General features: G+C 34.5%; 1 protein-coding gene across 1 annotated transcript; it reads left to right on the top strand.

Annotated features, from left to right (window-relative positions):
* Window positions 1-523: 523 nt before the first annotated feature.
* On the top strand, window positions 524-21,648 carry CCDC18 (coiled-coil domain containing 18; the record flags this gene model as incomplete). The annotated part of the gene is made up of 23 exons (XM_082484161.1): window positions 524-654; window positions 832-988; window positions 1,240-1,407; window positions 2,380-2,489; window positions 3,375-3,503; window positions 5,741-5,837; window positions 6,605-6,726; window positions 7,497-7,806; window positions 9,058-9,161; window positions 9,271-9,428; window positions 10,123-10,343; window positions 11,140-11,250; window positions 12,065-12,196; window positions 12,978-13,112; window positions 13,685-13,762; window positions 15,219-15,335; window positions 16,691-16,858; window positions 17,323-17,465; window positions 17,928-18,091; window positions 18,977-19,190; window positions 19,760-19,859; window positions 20,920-21,036; window positions 21,508-21,648. 23 exons carry the CDS (start codon window positions 524-526, stop codon window positions 21,646-21,648), a joined length of 3,327 nt encoding a protein of 1,108 aa, XP_082340287.1.
* Window positions 21,649-22,609: the final 961 nt, after the last annotated feature.

Here is a 22,609-nt window from a genome sequence, read left to right as displayed (position 1 = left end):
CGTAGGCGGTCGCATCCTCTGTGCTGTCAAGGCCTCGCTGCTATGTTTTGTTCTTTTTTTTTTTTTCTTTTTTTTTTTTTTTTAATTTAGCTGGTCTGCAAGGCAAAGTTTCGTGTATTGCTTGTGTGAGTGCTGTTACCTGAAGTAACTGAGGCGCATTGTCGAAGAGACTTTTGGCACCTGATGTATAGTAGGGTTTTTTTCTGGTTTTCATAAGTGGCAATTCACACAGCTTCTCATACTTTGTGGCTATGTATGTAACTCTTTTTTTTTTTTTCTCGAAAGAGACAATTTGTACAGAGTAGGTTTTATCTAGTGAATGTGGGAAAGGGTAGCGAGCAAAATGTATGTTTGTTTACATTGGGAAATTCAGTATTTGCTTTTCTGTATTTTTTTTCCTCCTTTCCTTCTTTTTCCGTTTGCCTTATTTCTGTGTCTTTAAAAGTGTCTTTGCAAGTAGTATTGACATGCATTTAACAATGTTTTACTATTAAATATTATTTTAGCCATACGTGTAGTACCAATGGAATATCATATGTGGACTTGCGCTAAAAGTGCTGCTGATGACGACCTGCTTGCAAATTTACAGTCATTACAGAATCAGCTGAGGAAAACTGAAAAAAATCTACGAACTGTAGAGGAAGAGCTTTCTAGGTATGAGTGTGTTTGGGAATGTGAACAGCTTGTCTCTTGTAGTGTAAATCTGTCTTATTCAGTGTAATGAATTATTGCAAGTAGCTTCTTTTATGCTTTTATTTTGGGTACTCTTTATAAGCAATTGAAAAATAATAAAGAAAAAATTGTGTAGCAACTTCTTACTCTCCCTCCTAGCTCTAGTACAAGTGAACGTTATGGCCGCTGCTTCGATGAATCTGTAGACTTCGCTTTGGAGGACCTTGTTCAGCCTAATTGCAACCATCAAGGCTTTTCCAACTCTAAGAAGAATGCTGGTAAAACATCTTGCCAGCATTTTCAAAGAAAATCTGAAGTAAGTATTGTACTTCGTGACTTATTTTTATTCCTTTAGTTTTCTGTTTTTTGCTGTGTTTCTGAATATTTTTTGCTTTTAGGACTTGGTGTTGATACACTCTGGCATTAGGCAATTATATCAGCAAAGCACTCTTAAACATAACTTGATTTCAATGCGTTTGTTCTGCAGAGTTTCTGTTGATGTATATATTGCTTATATATGCATATATACGTGTATGTGTATATATATCAGACTTTTTTTATGTCTAGTCTTACTCAGTATTTACAACTTCTGATAAAACTGTGGAAGAAAATGAATGTCTTAAGGAGAAGCTGGATGCCCTTCATCAGCAAAATGCATCTTTGATTTCTCAGAATCACTACCTAAAGAACAGAGTGGAAACAATGACCTTGGAATTGATGCAGTCAAAAACAAGAGTATGTATTAAAAAGAAAAACAAACCCCGAATGCAAAAAAACGCCCTGGTGACCATGACTTTTGAGTTTGTAATTCCAAGCAGAACGTGCTATTTTTTTTTGTCTTGTCTTAATCTATATAAATTTAGTATTTAAACTTTAAACTTTAATGCTGAATACTATGAAAAAAATAGAATATTAATCTTGGAACAGAATAGTATGGAATCTATTTCTCCATGAGCAAAACGGCTAGATTAATTATGAATTCTATCTGTTCATGTTCCAAAGTTAAATGTAAAGCCAGTAAGTCACAGAATGAATAATACTTTATGTAAGAAAATAGTTCAATAATGTATTTCAATACTGTTCAATACTGTACATTCATGTGACTAAGCTATATTAATCTTAATGTGAATAATAATGGCACAGGAGTCATTTGTCTAGGAAATGAAAATGTTGGCCTTTCAGGTTGGATTAATTTTGAAATATTTTGAAAAAGTGAACATGAGTTAGAAGGAAATACTATATCTAATAAATCATTACTGATTTAATATACATTTGTATCTACAGTTTTTTTCAAGATAACTATATTTTTGTATTTTGTTTGTATGTAATATTAATAAAACATAGCGATGCTTAATGCTTTTTGTTTAAGAACAAAAGTACAAATAAGTAGATAAACAAAATGTTTGACTGTCTGGCATGGAAAGAACAAATAGTGGAATGTAAACTTTTTGGGAAAAGCAAGTGACAAGATCAACATATAATGAAATCACTCTGCTAGACAGCATATCACACTGGAACAGTGCTAGGGAACTGGAAGGATGTTAAATGAGCAAAAAATCGGAGGTCAGTTTGTGTAGATGAACAAGTATCTTCTACAGTAAGGTTAAGAGCACTGTATCATTCAGTAAGCGGATTGTTCTTATGCGTCTCTCCTGAAGGTGTATATAAACAAGTGTTAATGAAACCCCAAATATGTTTGTATTTCAGATTTCTTATCTTGAATCGACTTTAGGTACACATTTAGTCAGTATTCCAAAGTTGAAAGAACAGATTGTAAACCTGGAAGCAGAAGTTTCAGCTCAAGATAAAATTCTGAGGTAATAAGTGTACTTTTAAATCAAGATTTTATTGTGGTCTGCCAGAATAAATAGTCCAGTCTCTTTTTTTGGGATGACTTAATTACTGGTACTGTGTGGGTCATGTAATCTGGGGCTTGAAACTTTCATTTCCGAGCCATATATAGGAGGAGGAAGGTGTTTTATTTTGTACTGAATGTTCTTCAAGAAATAGATAAAAAAATACTGAAGGCTGGTAAAAGAAACCAGTTTATAATGTATGCTAAACATGAATGTGCCCTTATAATTGACTAGAGTGATTGTATGCTACATGACTGCATATCTTCAGTAGTAAACAAGCATACATATTTTCAAACATGACTGTGCAGCATGTAGCATAAAGGATTCTTTCTTCATTAATATATTAATCAAGGCAAATGGCCAAATAAAGCGAACATGAACAGCATCCAGAGGCTCTCAGGAAGTCATACCTGGCTGTCAGTTTATGTTACAACCTCATCCTATATAATATTCAATTACTATCTCAGTAGTCTGTCTTTACAAAAGCAGTAGAAATACTTATATTTAATTTATATTTCAGTGTTGTTTCCCACATGTGTATCCAGACTAGTTGTACCTATTGCCAGAAAAATTATTTCTACGTTTGGATCTCATGACACAAAGTCAGCCATCTGGGCCCTTGGCAATCGTGATACCTGATGCCTGATAATGAGGTTTGGACACCACTGCAGGCTGACATACTCCTGGGGAGTCTGGAGACTATGGGTGTTCCAAACCTAGTTTTGAGAGTTGCAACTTGTTTGGCTAGCTCTTCTCAAACATCATGTGCAGAAAAGAACCACAAAAACCTGGTTTCTTTACAAAAAAAAGTTCGTATTTTTTAATTATGCTTTGTTTATTTGCTAGAGATGCAGAAGATAAACTGGATCAAAGCCGGAAAACAGGAATGGAAAGAGCAAACATGTTGCAAAGATATAAAAAGGACTATAAAAATCTGAAAATGGAGTTAATTGAACAAAGCAAGCAAGGAAAGAGGTAGCTAAGTAGTTTTAATAAACTGAATACAGAATAATAGCGCATAAGTGTTTATTTCCATTTGCAGATGATTACTTTGTGGAATCAAATTATTTCTCTGCTTTAAGGATGTTATTTTTTTAAAAAATGGTGATTCAATGGGAAAATACTTATTATTTAAATAGGCAGTTTTGAAATCTTGAAATTTGCTGGTAGTTGCAGGCTGATATTGTACACTAGCAAGCATTTTATCACCTGTTTTTTTCCCTTCAGATTAGATGTACTGCAATGGAGAGCTGAAATGTGTCCAGAACATATTTTTCCTGAATTATTTTTGAGTTTGTCTTGCAAGAACCTACAGCGTATGCTCAGTACTCAGTATTCAACAGTACTGAGTGCTGTATTTTTAGGGTTAGCATGGGGAAAGTGGTAGAAGCACAACTTAATCAAGAGAACTTTCTTATATTATCCTTAATCTTACCTGTCTATATGGTATTATTGAAAAAGGTGCTGTAATTCCATCCCAATTCCCATTTCCCTTTCCTGTTGCCTCCTTTAGCCTAGTGGTTGTGTGGCTACTAGGAGGGTTAGGTAATTTCTTTCGACTGTTGGAAGTTACTGCATACAATCCTCTTACCTCCAAAATGTAGTTTTCACAGAATGGTCAGGGTTGGAAGGGACCTCTGGAGATCATCTAGTCCAATCCCCCTGCCAGAGCAGGGTCACCTACAGCAGGTTGCACAGGATCGTGTCCAGGCAGGTTTTGGATGTCTCCAGTGTGGGAGACTGCACAACCTCTCTGGGCAGCCTGTTCCAGTGCTCTGCCACCCTCAAAGTAAAGAAGTTCCTCCTCATGTTAAGATGGTACTTCCTGTGTTCAAGTTTGAGCCCGTTACCTCTTGTTCTAAGGTTGTTTTTCTGTTTCAAGAAATGAGAGGAATAAATGAACTGGGCAGGTACGAGTCTTTAACTGCATTACCTGGGGCAAAATCTAACTGAATTAATGACTCAAGACAGCATTTCTTGAGCCCTTTGAATGCAAAACCCTTGTTTGGCTTGTCTATCTACCCATGAAATTACCCCTAACCTTCCTAGAGCTAGACAAATGGAAATGCTGTGGCACTTGCACTGCTGATGAAGAAATGTGTTGATCTATGGTCACTGTTCATTCAGTGCATGTGGAGTTGGAGCTAGCTGTACTCAGTTACTAGTTGCAAATGTAAATAGCTCGGTACTTTAGAAAAACTGAGCTTCTGTCAGGTGTTAAAGGCAACATGATGTTATTGTTAGTATTAACAATTATTACAGTTTGCTTTTAGTCAGTAATTACAACCACTTACTTGGCCAAGCAAGCTGAAGTGCTTCAACACTATTTTGTTTGTTATTCTGAAATCCCTTTATTCCCTTTTCTGAATACTTTTGCCATCTCCCAACAGGCAGACTGAGAAACACTGATCTGAGGGTAGGCTGTACTTAGATGAGACACTTGCTCTGTCCCAGCAGTTCCCTTAGTGGAAGAGAAACAAATGTTACTGAGCAGCAGGAATTCTTGTGTGCCTGTGTTGGGTGTCTGTCCTGAACAGACTGAATACCTAAGCTGTCCCACAGTTACTGTTCCAACTTCTTTCCTAGTGAGTAAGGATAGGGGACAGCAAGAAAGGGGCAGGGGCGCAGAGTGATAGGGCGAAATAGTAAGCAGTCTGGGTTGCTGCTTTGAACAGTTGCTCACCTGATATCATCCCAGTCTCAGCTTCCTTTACTAATATTGACACCATCTCTCCAGTATCCTCCAAATAATTTATCCTTTTATTAGTTCCTGTCAGTCTCACCATAATTCCATCACAAGAGCTTCCTTCAGTATCAAAATCTTTTCTAGTTCCCCTTAAGCAGTTTGAATTTTAAGGAACGCTGCTATCTTCTGCTTCCTTATCATGCATGCTACCCCAGTCCCTAAAATGGGCTTTTACTGGTAGGGACAGGAGGATAATTTGAATAAAAATGTTCTTGAAGGGGAATCTCAAAAGTGTTTATTTTTACATTCTTAGTCTTACTGGAATTTTGTTTATGTTAATATGCAAAAATGATATTTAAGATTAATTTATGCCTTGTGAAACTTTTTTTATCTAGGGCTTGAAAATTTGGAAGAAGAAAGGAAGTTACCTGGAGCAATTAATTTAGTAGTTGTTTAGTAACTGGAGGGAGATAGTTACATAACGACTGAAATTTGTAATTTTTAAAATTGGTATGTTTCTTTGCAGAGTAGAACAGCAAAGAAATGAAGCTTTGTTGAATGTGGAGGAGCTGACAAGAGCTTTCAAAAACTATAAAGAGAAAATAACTGAAAAATTAGAAAAGGTAAGAGTTTTTTCTTCAGTTGCTTTTGCCATGCTATTAGGATTTTGCTTCTTCCAATAAGCTGGGCGGCAAACAGCAAGGGGTTCACCAGTGGGTCAATTGTTTCTGCTTGTTGGTGGCAAAATCCTAAGAGAGGTGGGACAGAGTGAGCAACTCTGTTGTGATAACTTCAGCTGTCCAGTTTATAACTGTCTTCTCACAGTCTGGACAGTCTGCATCTTTGAGGTATCTTAATGCTGCTGATGTTTCTTCTGTCTTTTGCTTTCCAGCTGGGAATTTTACATTTTAAAAGTATATGATCCTTTTAAAAAAACTCTTTTGACTCCATCTGTACTACCTATTCAATGAAACATGAGCTAGAGAAGAGCTAAGATGAAAATGAAGTCATCTCCCAAAGTTCCAGCAGTCAAAATTGTTAATGCTTCCTGCCTTGTGGGAGGAGAAAATACAGGCCTGAGACAGTTAGCTCATACAGAGAATTTTTATTTGATTAGACTCCTTTCCTTGTGGAAGGAGATTGCCAACCACAAATATTCCCTAAAATATTAAACCAAAATAATATTACTTTTTTTTCCCAAATGACAGAAAAAAAGAAATCTTCTTTGACCCTCCCCTTTTCTTCACAACAGTGAGCAATAGAACTATCTACAGGCATACCAGAAAGAAAAAAAGAAAAAGCATAGTGTTTATAGTATTCTTTTTAAAAAGCCTGTTGGCCGTGGAAGCTTAGATTATTGTTGTACAGTAATGAAAAATTGCTTTTTAAGGTTAAAGCTGAAGAAGCAGTCTTGGGAAAACGTTTAATTAATTGTGAAAAAGAAAAAGAGAAGTTGAATGAAAAGTGTGTCAGCTACAGAAAGGATCTAGACATCCTAGAAGAGCAATTAAGGTAATGCAAAGGCTTTTAAAAATCTCTGTATGGTTATTTGAGAATAAATTACATGTTACAACTGTCACTGTACGTGCTGCTCAATTTGCATAGTTCAAATCAAATCAGGACTAGCATCAGTGAACACTTAGGATAAATATCAGCAATACAACAGACAAACCATAATACTAAACACGTAACAAATATTAGCATACACTTAGAAATTTCTAAATTCTCTTCTATAATTAATCCTTAAAAGTTCTAATCCCATATGCTGGCATACATTCACAATAACAAGCAATACCCCACTGAGCCCTCTGGGAGCACAGGTTTCCTTGGTTCACTGTACAATCAGGTATAAAGGGAAAGAAGAAATAGGACCCCTTCCTCTCTTATTAGTAACAGAACATTCTACTAGCTCAGTCTTAGTATGTTATCTTCATCCATTGTCATTTTAGATACAGTTATTTTATTCTGTTCTTAAATTTCCTTGGCTTCAGCACAGTTAAAGCCACCTTGATCTGTTTCCTGCCAGTGAGTCTGCTGTAGTAGTTTATTCTCTCCTTTTGTTTGGTGATAGCAGTTTGCATCTTGGTCCTTAGGAACAGCGTAAGCTTAGTAAAGCAGTGAAAACTCTTCTGTCCTTTGTGTAGAGCTAATCTTAGATTTTGACAGGTAAACTAGCAAAACAGTATAGTTACTATGTGTTCTTCTAGTACTTTTAATAATGAGAATCCTAGTCTACTTCTCTATGTTGAGCTATACCTTTTAAATGGATGTACTTTTTTTAGGCAATTAAAGGAAGAGAATCATAGCACAAAAGAAGAAATTAAGACTCTAGAGGCAAAGAACACTGAAATGGTATCAATGATGACTCTGTCTGATCAGAAGATCATTGAGCTTGAGAGTGAACTTTGTGAAAAAGAAATAGTACTGAAAGAGAAGAATGCTCTAATAAGTGAAAATGCAGAGCTGAAAGCACTAACTGCACAGCAACATAACCAATTGAAATTATGCCATCAAGAAATTGAGGACTCAAGGGAAGAGCTCAACATACTAGAAACCATTATTTCCCAGTTGTCTCTAAGTTCGTCTGAAGAGGTACTGTAACTGATACATCCTTACAAATTGTATTATGTGTCTTAAATAATTCTAACCAATATTGCATGGAAAATCTGTGATGTTCTTGAGAAATAATCTGACTAATATATCTTTTGGTTTTCAAGATGTTTTCTTAATTTAAATATTTTACTTTTGCCTTCTCATTCAAGAGGAAGGAATAGGTGCTTTGAAATTGATTAATCAGCAAGCATATAAAATTAGTCTTTCCATTCCTCTGTTCTGTGTATTGATTGCTCAGATGTAGGTATAGTCTCTAAAACCTGATGATGTCCTATTATATGACACTGAGGATCTTCTTAATAGAACAGCATGACATTTCACATATGGTAGACACATTGTGTCACACAGCCAGAGTTGAAGTGTCAACCTCAGCAGTGGAGAAATTAGAGCTGGAGAGATGTTTGTAGGAACTTTCTTTTTGCTGGGAAAGAGAAGGCACACCTTTCCTGACTGCAAATGAACCTTGGCTTACGAGCCTGAAGCTTGTACCAGTGAAGTATATCACTAAACTGAGTGATTGGAAGAGTCAAGTAAAAAAACCTAAATTTGTGAACTGACTTGGGTCACTGGAAGAACTGTTTGGGAAGTCAGGAAGGGCTAGAGAGACATATGAAGTCAGGAGTACAGATTACATCATGTATCTTTGTTTTTGAAGTATAAATGTGAGTAGCTGTAATGAAAACAAAATAGAAAGTATGCTTTCTGTATGATTTTGGAATTGCCAAAGTGACCTCTGCTGAAGACAATACAGTAATTTTGTATAAAAATGATGGTTTGGGCTGTTGTGACCATAGACATTTATTTGGAAGTTTAATGGAATATTCAGAAGCCTTCTGTAACTTTAAAAAATTACATTAAATGCAGTCATCAAAATCTGAAAGGAAGCATGATGTAAGAAGTTAAAAATGTGGAATTACTGATAGTATCTCCATTTACTTAATTTTTCACAGAAAAAATGTTGCTTCTTCAGTACCTGTACAAAGTTATCTAAAGGAATGGTCTCGGTTTTAGAGGGCCTTAATGCCTATAATTTCTGCTAATGTGAGACAAACCTGCAGTGCTCTGCAAGCACTTACTTGGGAGAGTAATTTTAAAGATCAAGTTATCCAAACTTTTAACATCCTGGCATATGCATCTTAAAATTTATGCTAGCATAACATGAATTAATCATGCTATGAGGAAATAAAAAGTCATTTTTTGCATTGATCTTGGTTTTCCCTTAACTTTTAGTTTAAATGGCACCACTTGAAACACCAGCTACCCAGTTCCTCAACAAAGGAAGCTCTCTCTGAATCTTGTTGTGAACCAAATAAACCTTTGATTGCAGACCTAAGGTATAACTTTCTGGTTACTGAATTGTGGCAAGAATAGGCAGATAATAAGGTAGTATTTGAACTAGCATGCAGAAAGAATGTTAAATAATTGTCTCCTCCTTTATAATAGCATTAAACTGGCAATGAAAGAAGCAGAAATTCAAAAGCCTTGTGCGAACTTAACTATCTGTAATGGAGCCGGGCACCTTTCTAATGACAATGAAGGAGAAGAAAATAGGTTATGTGGCCTGGAAACAGAGCCTGTGAAACTCATCAGAAGTCGAGGAGGTAAGCTTACCAAAATAGCTGTGGAGTTCTGTCTGATTAATCCACAGAATAGGAATTTTTTGGTGGGGTTTAGATAGATGGTTTTTGTAGTGGTTTTTGGGTTTGGTTTTTTTTTTTTTTTTTTTTTAAATATATCTCTGTGAGCTAACAGATATAGTTTGGTTGAATAGGGAGTATTTTGACACTTTGGAATTCTGGAAATTGTCATGATCTCCAGGCACAATATTCTTCTTCCTTTTGCTAGTTAAGTTACTTCATCAGCAATATCTAAGCTACAAGTTGTCTTGAAATAGAACTATGTATTTTTATTTTATGCAGGTTATGCTAAGGTGTCCACATTTTCTTTGATTCTTTTCTCTGTATCCTGCTGTTGCAGAATTTCTGCAATCGGTTCTGCAATTACTGTTTGGACTGCTCCATGAAATAACTTCAGGGCACCTATATAATGATGGTGTCTTCAGTTTTTTTTGTTTGTTGGGGTGTGTGCGGTTGGTTGGTTGTTTTCATGAGTCACAGCTTTCAGTTACATTACAGGGAAAAAATAAACAGTCTTCTTTCTGGATATTATATGTGTTAGTTCAATATGTTGTCATTCAATTATGTTTCTTCTCTCTTTGGTTTGTATGATTACTTGCTTGAGTGTTGGTTTGTATGTTCTTTTATAAATTAATCTCTGGGTTTTTTCTACTTTGAGAGAGGAGAAAATGTCAGCAGTTGGAACTTATCAGTAAACAATTTGAAAAGGAGAAGCAAAGATTCCAGAAAGAGATAAAAGAGTTACGCACTAAACTGACAAAAGCAGATGATGAGAATTCTTCTTTGAAGATCAGCATGGCTCAGAGAACCAGTCAGTTTCAAGTCATACAGGAAGACCTACTGAAGAAGGCTTCAAAAACTAGTACCTTAGAGAGAGAAGTAAGTTTTCAGCAGCACTGAAAAAAATATACCACTTCTTGTTTAGTTCAGTAAGCAAAGATAGTTAAGACAATAGTTATGGAGAAACTGCAATTGCCATATTAATTTTAAAATCTGGCTTATTTAAGAAAAATTGGAAATAAACTTTTGAGCAAGCAGAAAAACTTAGAGAGCAGCCTTAATTTGTTAGTTGTCAGAAATCTCGTTTTAAAGCTGATGTAGTTAGTGGGCTTTAGTACTACTGTTTTGATTTGTTATGTGGAAAATGTGCAGTCTTGTTGCTGTGTTATGGTTGAATTAATGTGTAATCTTAAGAAATCGATGCTGAAGGAACAGTTATATTTTTCCTCATTAAATGTTACTACAGTTGCCAGAGATTAACATCATTACTGGAGAGTCACAAAAGAAAGAAATTAAACTTCAACTAGCTCTTCTCTGGTTGAATAAATTAAAATGCTAATGTTTACATTCTGGTGCTTATGTGTTTGTAGAATTCCAGCATAATGGGATTTACAGTATTTTCTAATAATGGCCATAAATGTTACAGATCTGTAATAGCTAATTCACTATATGGCACTGATAATTATCATGAATTGGATACATTTCAGGTAAATTGTCCGGAATTCTTCTCTGTAAGTAATAAAGTTTAATAGATCATACAAAAAATAAACAAAACAATTAATTAAGAATACTAGGAAATAGTAGGAGCTGAAATTACATCGGTGTTAAGAATATATATACAAATACTTGAATAAACAGTTGTTTTCATGGTGTTTTGTGCCATGTTTAATTTCAGATAACAAAGAAATCTTCTCACCTTTCTCAACTTGAGAAACAATTGGAAGAAAAGACTACTGCTTATTCTGCTGTTGCAGCGAGAAATATCGAGTTGGAACAGGAACTCATGGTAAAATGTTATGAGTGAGAAATTACATTTATGTGAAAACACATAAACAGAGATTAAAGTTTAAATTAAAACAGTGTTATTCCGTGTATTCAAGATGGATAGACTTTCAGATCTGCTAAACAATCTGTGCAGTTTTTAGACTGTGTAGTTTTTCAAAACTGAATCTTGCATCAACTAAAACATTCCTTTTTTCATGCTTTTGAACGTGGTAAGTTATTAATGGACATGTTACTTTTTCCTTGTGATGATATGTGCAATGAAAATCTGGTCCTATTGAAATAAATAATAGCATTGCCATTTGTTTCAGTGAAATACATGTAGACCTGTGAATAATAGACCTGTCTTCTAAATGGTAATAAGTGAAGAAGGTGATCTAACACTTGGAATACTGTAAATTCGTGTCTGGGTATTGTTACACAAAGTTTTTTTTTTTTGTTTGGGAAGGGGTCTAAGGTTGCTAGAAAAGGAAACTATTTATGTGGTCCCTTTCAAATGGAAACCTGTGTTTTAAAGATTCCATCTATCCATGTGAACATAAAATTTCTTTTTGTCTTTGTCAGAAGTTCCCTGCTCCAATTGCTATAATCTGTGTCAGTAGTCTATCTTGGCAGACACTTTGTCTCTGCTCCATTTAGTGGCATTCTATACCTATGTTATAGGTGTGACATCCTTTGAGATGAAACATGCTGTGTATAACTTCAGTGTTTTCTGTATTCTTTTATGAAATCTAGGAACTTGATTATAAAATAAAATGCTATTTAGTATCACAGCTAAATATTTTTATTAAGTCCTTTTTGTTGTTGCTGTTTTCCAGGGAAAAAACAGACGCATTCATGAGTTAGAAACAACTATCAGAGTAGAACATGAGCAAATAACTTCTGCTTTTGAAAAAGCAAAATTGGTTCACCTTGAGCAGCACAAAGAGATGGAGGAACAGATTGAGCTAGTAAGACCTTCCTTGTGTGCTAGTATGTATGAGTGATATACGTGGTAACTTTTTTCCCATGTTAATTTCTTTGTCTTTTTAATAATTCTGAGGCAGAATATCCAATTAAAAAGTTATATTTAAAAAGTTACATCTTCTCCCTACATTTCCTGATTTTTAGTTCATTTCCCATTTAACACTATGCAATCTCATTATTTCCCTCTGACATATTAATATCCTCTTTTCTGCTCAACTGAAGAGAAATAGGGACTTGAAGAATACTGTTGTTCTTCACTCCAAACACCCAACGAAAAAAAAGCACAAGCTTTTTTGCCTACTGGGATTAAACTATGACAGTTTCTAACAATATTATCTCATTTGCTGAACCTCTGCCAGCCTGAGCCTTATGAGCATCTGTGTTCAGGGAGAACTGCTGGTAGGTTTTTCAGTCTTTAGAGAAGAATTCTGTTGCTTTGTGACTAGAAATATAACTGTAGCTATTTCTTACTGTCAACAAGCTTGTCATCTTTTACTAAAGAATGAATGCATGTCTTAGTGTCTCGGCTGACAACTGGCAATTACACTCTGCCTGCCCTCATTCTCTTGATTCTCCTGTTGCTTTAAAATATTAAGCATTTGGGATTTCTTGATGTTTTTAAGACTCTGCAATACTACTGATGTCAGGAAGTTATTTGCTTTTCATTGTTAGTGATGAGTGAATAGAAGTGAATGACATATTTAGATGCACAGATTCTTTGAAAGAGCTTATTAAAATAATAAATCATGAATTACTTATGGACAGCTTCAGACACAGCTGGAGAAGAAATATCAACAATTCATTGGACAAGAGAAAATAATATCTATTTTGCAACAAGATGTTATACATAAACAGCATCACATTGATTCATTGAATGGGCTGCTGATAGAAAGCAGAGAGGTAAGGTTGGCTCTTGACTTTCTTTAAATGCAAATCAAACAAATGACTAATAATGATGAAAAGCATGTCTGTAAACACATGGAAAAATTTGAGAAAATGAAAGATATTTATGGTTTTGCATCCTAATTCTTGTTTGAGTATTTGACTGAATCTAGTGTAGTCCCCAGCTACTACTTCTATATATTGTACAAACTTTAATGATGTTTCATTATTTTTTATCTCAGCATTCTGTTTATGCCGCTCGTTTGCCCCTTGGGCTTCTTGCCAAGGAAGGAGATCTGGATAAAGAACAATTGCATCTATTCTATGCCAGGTGGAAAACCAAGAATGTTCTATTATGGCAATGTTTTATTCCTTTTAATAATTCCTGCTGTTGTAGAATATGAAGGGACACCTATCAGGAACCAAACTCACTTCAGAGTATGATGTACACAAATACAGAATACAAGCAATTGTGCTTTAAATACACTGATCTATTTTTTCCCCGATTCTTAGTATGAGTTTTTATTAGTTAAATTACTGTTACTATATGTACATTTTGTTCTCTTGAATAAAAATATGTGTACAAACAGGAAATGGAAAATCAAAATATCAAGAAAGATCAAGGATTGAAAGTGCTGAAAAGTCAGTTAACAGAAGAAACAATCAAAGTTAGTAAGCTCTTTGTAATTTTCAATTAATAGTTTTAAAGTTTGCAGTAGTGGTGTATTTCCTTTTATCCTCTATAGAAAATCTATAGTAAGGTTGCTTTATAGAAATTTGTCTCAAGGAAATGTTTCAGAAGTCATTAACGTGAAGTCTTCCTTTTTTTTTTTTTTTAATTAGAAGAAGTATGGTGAAACCTGCAGTAAGAGATTATGCAGTGCATAATTGCTTTATAAAATTACTGTGGTTATAAATAGGGCAGACTTGTACTTGTACTCTTAAAGTAAAACATTGTCTAACAAAGATGTTATGTAGGTTTTTTGTTCCAGATATGACATATATTTTAGACATATGTGATGTGATATAATAATGTTCATGGTTTTAGCCATTTATACCTCTTCCTAGCATTTGCCTGATAAATATTTTCCATGCAGCACTTGCAACAGTATTTTAGTAAACCACTGCCATGTGGTGATTTACCACAGTATTAAACAGTATTAAATCTTCAGGATATCACTAGAAGAAGATACAGGGGACTTGGCTGGTAGCATGCTCTTTCAGAACTGTGTTGGACCAGTTTTCTATCCAAGTGGCTTTGTAGTATTTGGGACGTTTTCCAGAAACTTAAAATTAGGACCCATTATCACTTTTCTTCAAAAAGCTCTTGATTCGGGTGGGGAGAGAGGTATACAATCCAATATGGCTTAGAAAACTGTAGCATTAAAAGCATTAGCCAATCTGTAGCTAAATTCAGCACAATTCCCGTTATTGAGAAAAGTTGTCCTAGCACTGAAACCAAACAGTTAAGAAAAGTTTAATTACTATGTCTTAACACCTCTGGGGGTTTGTTCATTATAATTTTTGTCTGTTCGAGGTTATAAGATATTTGTTAGAGATTACTCAAATCCAAATTAATAGTAAAAGCGTAAAATAGATTAACAGTGTTGACATTGCTAAATGCTTTTCCTTTCCCCCTTGGTAGAACTCAGGCACTGTCTCTCAGTGCAGAAAGGAAAAAAAAAAAATGCTGTTTAGTAGCTTTCTAAGAGGAATTGTATTAAGATCTGAATATTATTTTTGAAAAAGACTTTTCTCAAATCACATGATGATCATTCCAAATTTATTTATACAATTCTAGATGTAATAAAATGTGGTGGCTTAATGATCTGGTGTTGGGCAAGTGGTTGCTTTTAAATTCCAGCTACTGACAACTACTGGAATATCTTTTCTTAACTGATAGTCTCATCTGATTTAAACACAGTCTAAAGTATTTTAATTTCACAAATAATTTTAATTTCTGAATAGTATTTCATAATCTTCCATGCCTGTTTTAGTAGTCTTTAGATAAAAAAAGTAGCTTTTCAGACATTTGACACAAAGATGTGTGTTAGCACTTTTTTAGACTACTTAGTAAAAACTATGCCATGCAATTTTAATTAATCATCTGTTACATTCAACTAGGTGAGACAACTTGAATCAGCGCTAGATGTATGTAAGGAAGAAGTTGCACTGTATTTGAGTCAGTCACAAGAAAATAAGGAGATATTTGAAAATCAGCTCAAAAAAAAGTCTGAAGAGGTAACAGCTTGTTTTAACAACTCTTCTGTATTGCAGAGAACGTTTGTTCTGAATGATTTAATCTAAAAGCTTGTCTATGAAATAAGATACAAAACACATCAGGAACTGTGAATAGGAAGTAAGCTGGGAAAAGACTGTACGTATTGTGAGGGTAAAGGGGAAAATCATAACTAGGAAACACTGGATAAGCTTAGGGAAAAGAAGTACCAAGATAAATGAATTGTTGAGAGAAGTAACAAAATCAGAATTAAGTGAAAGAAAGCATTATCTTGGAAAAAAAATGGAGCATGCCCTATTGCAGTATAAACTGAGGTGCATGTAATTGATTTGTGTTTCAAGTACCTTAATGGGGAAGAAGCCCTGGGCATAAGAATATTTTTACTTCAAGCCCCTGAGTTTTATCATACTTTCCACTACTACATGAAAGCAAGAAAGAATTAAGTTTAAATATTATTAGTATGAATGTTTATTTGTGGGAATGACTAACCACATGAACTAATTCTCATAATAAGCTGTTCATGTCAGTGTTGCCCTACATGCTGAGAGATGGGCTTTAGTCAACCAGAGATTACTAGACCCTGTATAGGAGTAGCCGCATGGAAATCTATGGTCTGTGTTATGCATAAGCCTGTAATATTTACTGCTACTTTCTAAGCCCTGAAATCTGTTGTTATACTGCATATGAAGAGACTGTATGGTGCGTGAAACTTAAGGGTAGCAAGTGTGGCTTTGTAATTGTGACCAATGTTTTCATAAGTGACAGAATCGCTACTTCCACTTTGGGGTGAGCAGTTAGTGATTTTATTTATTTATTTATTTTAAGAACTTTTCCTTTTTTCAGAAAATTCTTGGCATTCAACACTGAGAAATCAGGCCATTCAACATGGGACAAGTTAGGCACTCAGAATTCCTGTTTTTTATTGAAATGACTATTGTCTTAGAGGCAGGAAGAAATTAAGGGGAGGACTGAAAACAAAATTTCAAGGGGAAAACAAGGACTTTCTGAGAAACAAAGTAAGAAGAATGACAGAAAGAAAAGTAGTTCAGTAATTTAGACATGAAAAATCTTTGTTATATATGTTTTTAAAATATTGACCAGTTTAGGTATATTTAGAAAGCAAGAAGTCAAAAAACAGGGCTGATAAGTTACTTCTTTCCTCACTTCATAAAGCACAACTCAGTGATGAGCTATGAGATGTATTATGTACCGTTGAAACTGTAACGCAACTACATTCTGAGACAGAAGTTTTATTGAATCATAGGTGTGATTCTGTGCGTATTAAGAACGAAGAGAATAGCTGATGCAAGTACAAATTAAAATATTTTATTGTAATGGAAAATAAATGTGTTTTCAGGTTCATTATTTACAGAAAGAAATAAAACTAAAAGATCAGAATATTCAGGACACAAGTGAACAAAATATTCTCCTACAACAAACTTTGCATCATCAGCAACAAATGTTACAGCAAGAAACTATTAGAAATGGGGAGCTAGAAGATAATCAAACTAAACTTGAAAAACAGGTACAGTATGGTGAGAAGCGTCTACATAAAGACAGATGGTTAAATGCTTTTATATATCTTTTTGTAATACCTTTAAAATCTGAATGTTTCTTTGATAATTGAGTTGGCAGTTATTATAGATATAGCTAAAATAAAGAGTTTAGTGGTTTGGTTTGTCTTAAACCAGGTTCTGTGCTACTAGAAACTAGCTAGAATTAGAGTGGCGAAGGACTTGGAAAATCAAACCCTAGACTGCAATTAAGGAAAGGTGTATTGAAATTCAGAAAGTTGAATCTTGTTATATTCACTAGAAACTATTTGTCTTTCAAATGTGACAGCGAAGTTCTAATCAAATTATATAAAATTTTAAACTATAAAGAAACCCGTTGTGTTAAAACTTGCTATGTAAGTTGCAAGTCGAAGACATATTTTTTTTGGTATGTAATTTAAAAGTACCAATACTTTTTAAATACCATTTTAAATAGGTATCCAATTTGGAACAAGAGCTTCAGAAGCAGAAAACATACGCAGAAGAAGAGTTGAGAAAGGCAGAGGAGAAACTTTGCCTAGCTGCTCAGGAAGCAGATTTAAACAGACAGAAGGTGGATGAACTTTCTAGTACGATCAGGTAGGTTTAGAATAACTGAGAGGTATATTCTGCAGATAGACATACCAATAAGAAAGATTGCTGTTTGAAATGGTATTCAGCTACATAGTCGTACAATTCAGTCTCCATATGAGCATAGACTGGAAATCAGAAGGGAAGGTTCTAAGTAGCAGAGGCATGAGTTTCTGGAACAGTCTTCCAACAGAATTAATGCGTGTCCCAGCAACCTATTTAGCCTTAAGATGGCACTTCATAATGCAATTCAACTCATAAACACATCAATTTGCTTGTAATTCTAGATAGTAGATTCTAGGAGGGCTTGATAGTCCTAAAGAATATGGGGTTTATTGTGAGAAAAGCCTACTTAATGTGACTTTTTTATTCTCATTTTATTCACAAATGCTTGTCTTGGAGCACGTAAGGACATACATATGTCACTTTTGTTATTCCAAGGTTCATTTTGTTCTGGTTGCTTCTATTTAGACAAATTAAATTGGAGATGGATCAGTGCAAGAATGAACTTAATAGTATGGAAAAAGAAGTAGTGCAATTAAAACGAGATGGTGAAGACAAAGCAATGCAGATAAATCAGTTGGATATTACTTTGGAAGAAGCACGATCACAGCTCAGTGAAAAGGCAAATGAGGGTAATTTTGCTATTTTGTTTCTCAGACTTCCTTTCATCAGGCTATTTCTATGCATCTATTGGATTAGACAATTTTCCTTTTTCCCCTATTGTTTTATAAACAAGTACATGAGAGTAAAAATATGATCATTTTGATAGAGGGGTTGTTTTTTTGTTGTTGGTTTTTTTTTTTTTTTTTTTTTTAAAGGTGTTGGTAATTCCACAGTTTTTTAAAAGAAAGAGGGGGAAAAAAAACCCCAAACCTACCCCCCCCTCCCAAAAAAACCGCAAACTTAAAAAAAAACCAAACTAACTTTTTTTAACCAACCTTTGCAAATTCTCACTTTTGTGGGATGTACCATTACCCCAGGTGAAATGAATAAATAGTTTTCCCTGTAAATTGGTAACGCAGATTCTTAATGTGGCAATCAAACAAGACACATAGGCTTAATAAAGGCATATGCTATTTACAAAAATTCAGCTCTTTAAAACAAACACAAAACCCACAAGTGAGTCTGCGGAAATAACAAACTTTCCAACCCCTTCTCCTCCATTTAATTTTACCATTCTTTTAAACTGGAGGCTTACTAACCATTCTGCTTGCATTTTCCGTAGCACTACATGTTCAGTTACTATGTTGTCTCTGTACTTTCTTGTTGACCAAATGTTTTTAGATAAATCCTCATATTTGAAGTCAATCGTAGATTATGAGTTGAATAAAAACAGCGAAGACTTAAGTGACATGAAAAGGTTGTATAACCTCAGAAGTCACTGGTTTTTCTAGATTTTGCTAGGAATAGTGATACTGACAATTGATTATGGAAAGTGCTAGTAGGCAGCGGTATTGCATAAAGACCCTGACTTACTGATGATTAAACATTTTGTGTTTTGTGTGTGTGTAAAATAGTGAATGATTTAGAAGATAAGCTGCTTCAAAGTGAGACTTGCCACAGGGAAGCCTTACAGAAAATAGTAGAATTAGAATCTGCATTAGAGGACGTCCATGGAGAATTAAAAATCGCTTTAACACAGCTTCAGGAATTGAAAGATGCATTACAGAAAGCACAGTCTTCTCTGGAGGAGAAGCATGTTGCTATCATGGATCTTACAACTGAGCTCAGGTAAGCTGGTATCTTTTCCATCATGAAAAGTTAGTTGTGTTAGTTTTTCCTTAGTAATAGCAAATAGTTTGGATGGTCTGTTTGTATCTTCTTAGCAGCTCTCTATAATTTTTAGGTGGTTTGTGGCTGTAAGATAACTTGATACAGTAGCTCCTCAGCTCACTTTGTATTTCTAAAAGTGGTGCTGAATTCTTTATTAGGAATTCTATTTTAAAATCTGCTCATATTATCTTCTGAATCCCAAAGATGTGAAATAATTGTATGAGGAATCACTTTTTTATAGTGAAATTGTGCAGTTTCCTTTCTGATCATAAAGTAATAATATTTTCTTCTATACTATTCTTTTTCAATAACATGTTGTCCTGATAACCAGTTAAATAACTTGAATAATGAAGTTATTGGGAAATTACCACCTGGAATATAGTTAACAGAATTATTCTTTTTGGGTTTTTTGCAATCAATTAGTTGATACACATTTTTTAAGTAATAGTTCTCATGATTTTCAAGGTGGATACTTGAACCTAAGCAACTAAATATGCATTAAGCAATTAAACATATGAGAATTTCAGGTATTGCAAGGGAGAAATCGAAGACAAAAACCAAGAACTCCTTGACATGGACCATGCATTGAAAGAAAGGAATTGGGAACTGAAACAAAGAGCAGCTCAGGTCAGATCGCTTTAAGTATATTACTGATAATTATCCTGTTATGTAGTAGATAACTTATAAAACATCTGCTAGGTTTAATTGCCTTTACACATCATTCCAAATTGTACTGTTAATATAGCCACAGTGTTAACCTCAAAACCTATGTTACTGAAGCCTTATGGTATGGAAAAATCATGTTGTGCTCCCCTAAGGGACCACAGGCTACTTTTGCTAGAACAGAAGCCTCATGCAAACCTGTCCCATAATTCTTCCTTAGTGATAAAGTTGTTATCGCCTTGATGTTTGATAAAACGAAAGAAGGATCTGCACTGAAGTGTGCTTGGAGATGATAGATTCCTTTCCTTGTTTGCACTGGAGCATGTTTGATTAGCTCTAAAGCAACCTGTAAATATGAAACAGTATCTTTGTTGTGAATAAATTTCTGTAGCTCACTTGAAATATTTTCAGTCTTTTATTCTGGCTTCAGGATTTGATACCCATCATGGAAAAGCTATTATTCTGTTACTTATAATAAGCCTTCTAATAGCTACTTCCTGCAGGAGTTACCAGCCTTTGTATCCAAGAATATTTGAGTTGCAGAGAGAAGGAGGGGTGGGGTTTAAAGAAAAAAAAAAAATCTGTTCAAGTAACTGACGCTGTAAGGAGGCCAGACATTCCAATATACTCTTGCCACATGTCCTGTGAGCTGCTCCAGGAATTTATCAAAGCAATAGGATTTTTTTTTTTTTTACTTTGGCAAAATTTGGGACTTTATAACAAGAAGGATTAGTATACTAAGCTACTCATTTAAAATGAGAACTAGGTTTGTGTTTTGTGTATCTGAGGACCAAACGTATTCAGTTATGGACTTTTCCCCCTTTTTCCCCTTCTCTCTTTGTGTTTGGCCTGAACTTTTTAAATGAGTTGCTTAGGGTGCGTTTTTATATTGACTGCTTGAGAGAATATTCTTCAGACTACAAAGGATTAGTTTCATTCCTTTCTCTGTCATATTTTGTGATGTTACTTAAAATCTGCAAAGTTCAAAATAAAATATTTCCATTTCTTCCTTTTTTACCTCTAGATTACACAGTTGGATATGACAGTTCGTGAACATAGGGCAGAAATGGAACAACAAATAATTCAATTAGAGTGCAATTTAGAGAAGTCAGAGTTAGAAATTAAGGAATGCAATAAACAGGTAATTCTTACTTAAATTTAAGAGCCAGTTTCCCTAACAAAGGGCAGCTAATTCTATGAGAAAATCTGGTCATGTGACATGATGCCCAGCCAGGTTTAATCTAGAAGAATAAAAATGGTTCTTTATTGTGGGGAGAGGGAAGGGAGTATCTTAATAATATATCAGCAAAAATATTTTATGTTTGTCAATTAAAACTAAAAATTTTTCAGGGAAATACCAGTATAAAAATGAAATTATTTTTTTTTTACTTGATATGATATAGCTCCCAAACTGCTGTTTTAATAAAGGAAAATGTTGGCAAAATACAAATAAAATAAGGAATGGATAAGGGAATCCAAAGTCAGAAGTAATACTGATGGTATTTTGGTTTTTTTTTGTTTTATTTTGTTTGGGGTGGGTTTTGTTTTTTTTTTTAATTGTCCTGATTTCAGCAAAAATATCTGTTCTGATGTAATTGCATTTTCTGTTCAGATTGAGAACTTAGAGAAGAGACTCCAGCATTCTAAAGATGAGCTTCGTGAAAAAGAGTTTGAATTGCTCCAGAGAGATCAAGAAATAAATCAGCTGAAGAAAAAAATTGAAAGAAAACAACAGAGCGTAGAAGCTCTCTGAATAGGTAAAATGTTCCTTGGATACACAACAAATTATCAATTTTTAATGCCATTATGGTAATTGTCTAGAAGGAACAATACGAAGTCTCTTTAGAATAAATAATTACTTCTCCCCAAGTAATTGTATTCTATATCCTGGTGTTTGCTGAATCTGAATCCTCTAAAGTTAAACCAGTTGAATGATTTAAAAATTACAAATTTAATAGCACACTTAATTGTCTGCTTTGTGGAGAAATTTGAATATTGATTGTCTTTAGTAAGCTGATGTTCTGGCTATGGACATGGTCTTCCTTGAAATGAAACAATACACTGTATGATGAGAACATCTTGTGACTTAAGTATCTATCTTGTGAAAATAAATGCATCAAAAGAGTACTGAGATCTAGCATGCTTACAGGAACGTGAAGAGAGAATTTTTTGGTGTAGTGAATAGAAGCATACAGAGAGAATAGAGAAGATAGCTAATTTTACTTTGTGAATTATACAAATCTTTGGTTTAGGGCATGAATCAGTCACTACAAGTACAAATGCAATCTGAGATAAACAGGTTTTCAGCAGAAATAAGTTCATTAAAAGATGCTTGCCACCTAGAGGTAAACACCAATACTGAAATGGCTCTTGCCATTTTGATTATATCACATTTGTGTGGTATTTCTTTCCCTAGGATAAGATATTGGAGAAGTCTTCTTACTGCGTAGTCACCAAAGGCATTTGATCTGTGTTCTAGATCATGGACGTTTGGCTGTGTCGCAGCTGAATGTGAAGGTCCTCTCACTGCAAATTAAACATGTCAGCTCTTCCATCTTGATTTCTATTAAAGGTTATTTATGATAGTCAAGAACAGGACAGTGCAAGCTGCTACCTTTCACACGTATCAATAACATATTTCCACCTTTTCGTAAGATTTTGGGGATGATTCCAAATGAAAGGAATAGCTAGCTAGCCCCTAAACAACTGCTGAC

The sequence above is a fragment of the Vanellus vanellus genome (assembly GCF_965231255.1).
Source record: "Vanellus vanellus genome assembly, chromosome: 5".
Lineage (NCBI taxonomy): Eukaryota > Metazoa > Chordata > Aves > Charadriiformes > Charadriidae > Vanellus > Vanellus vanellus.
The sequence above is the reverse complement of the archived record's forward strand: the minus strand, read 5'-3'. Positions and strand labels throughout refer to the sequence as shown.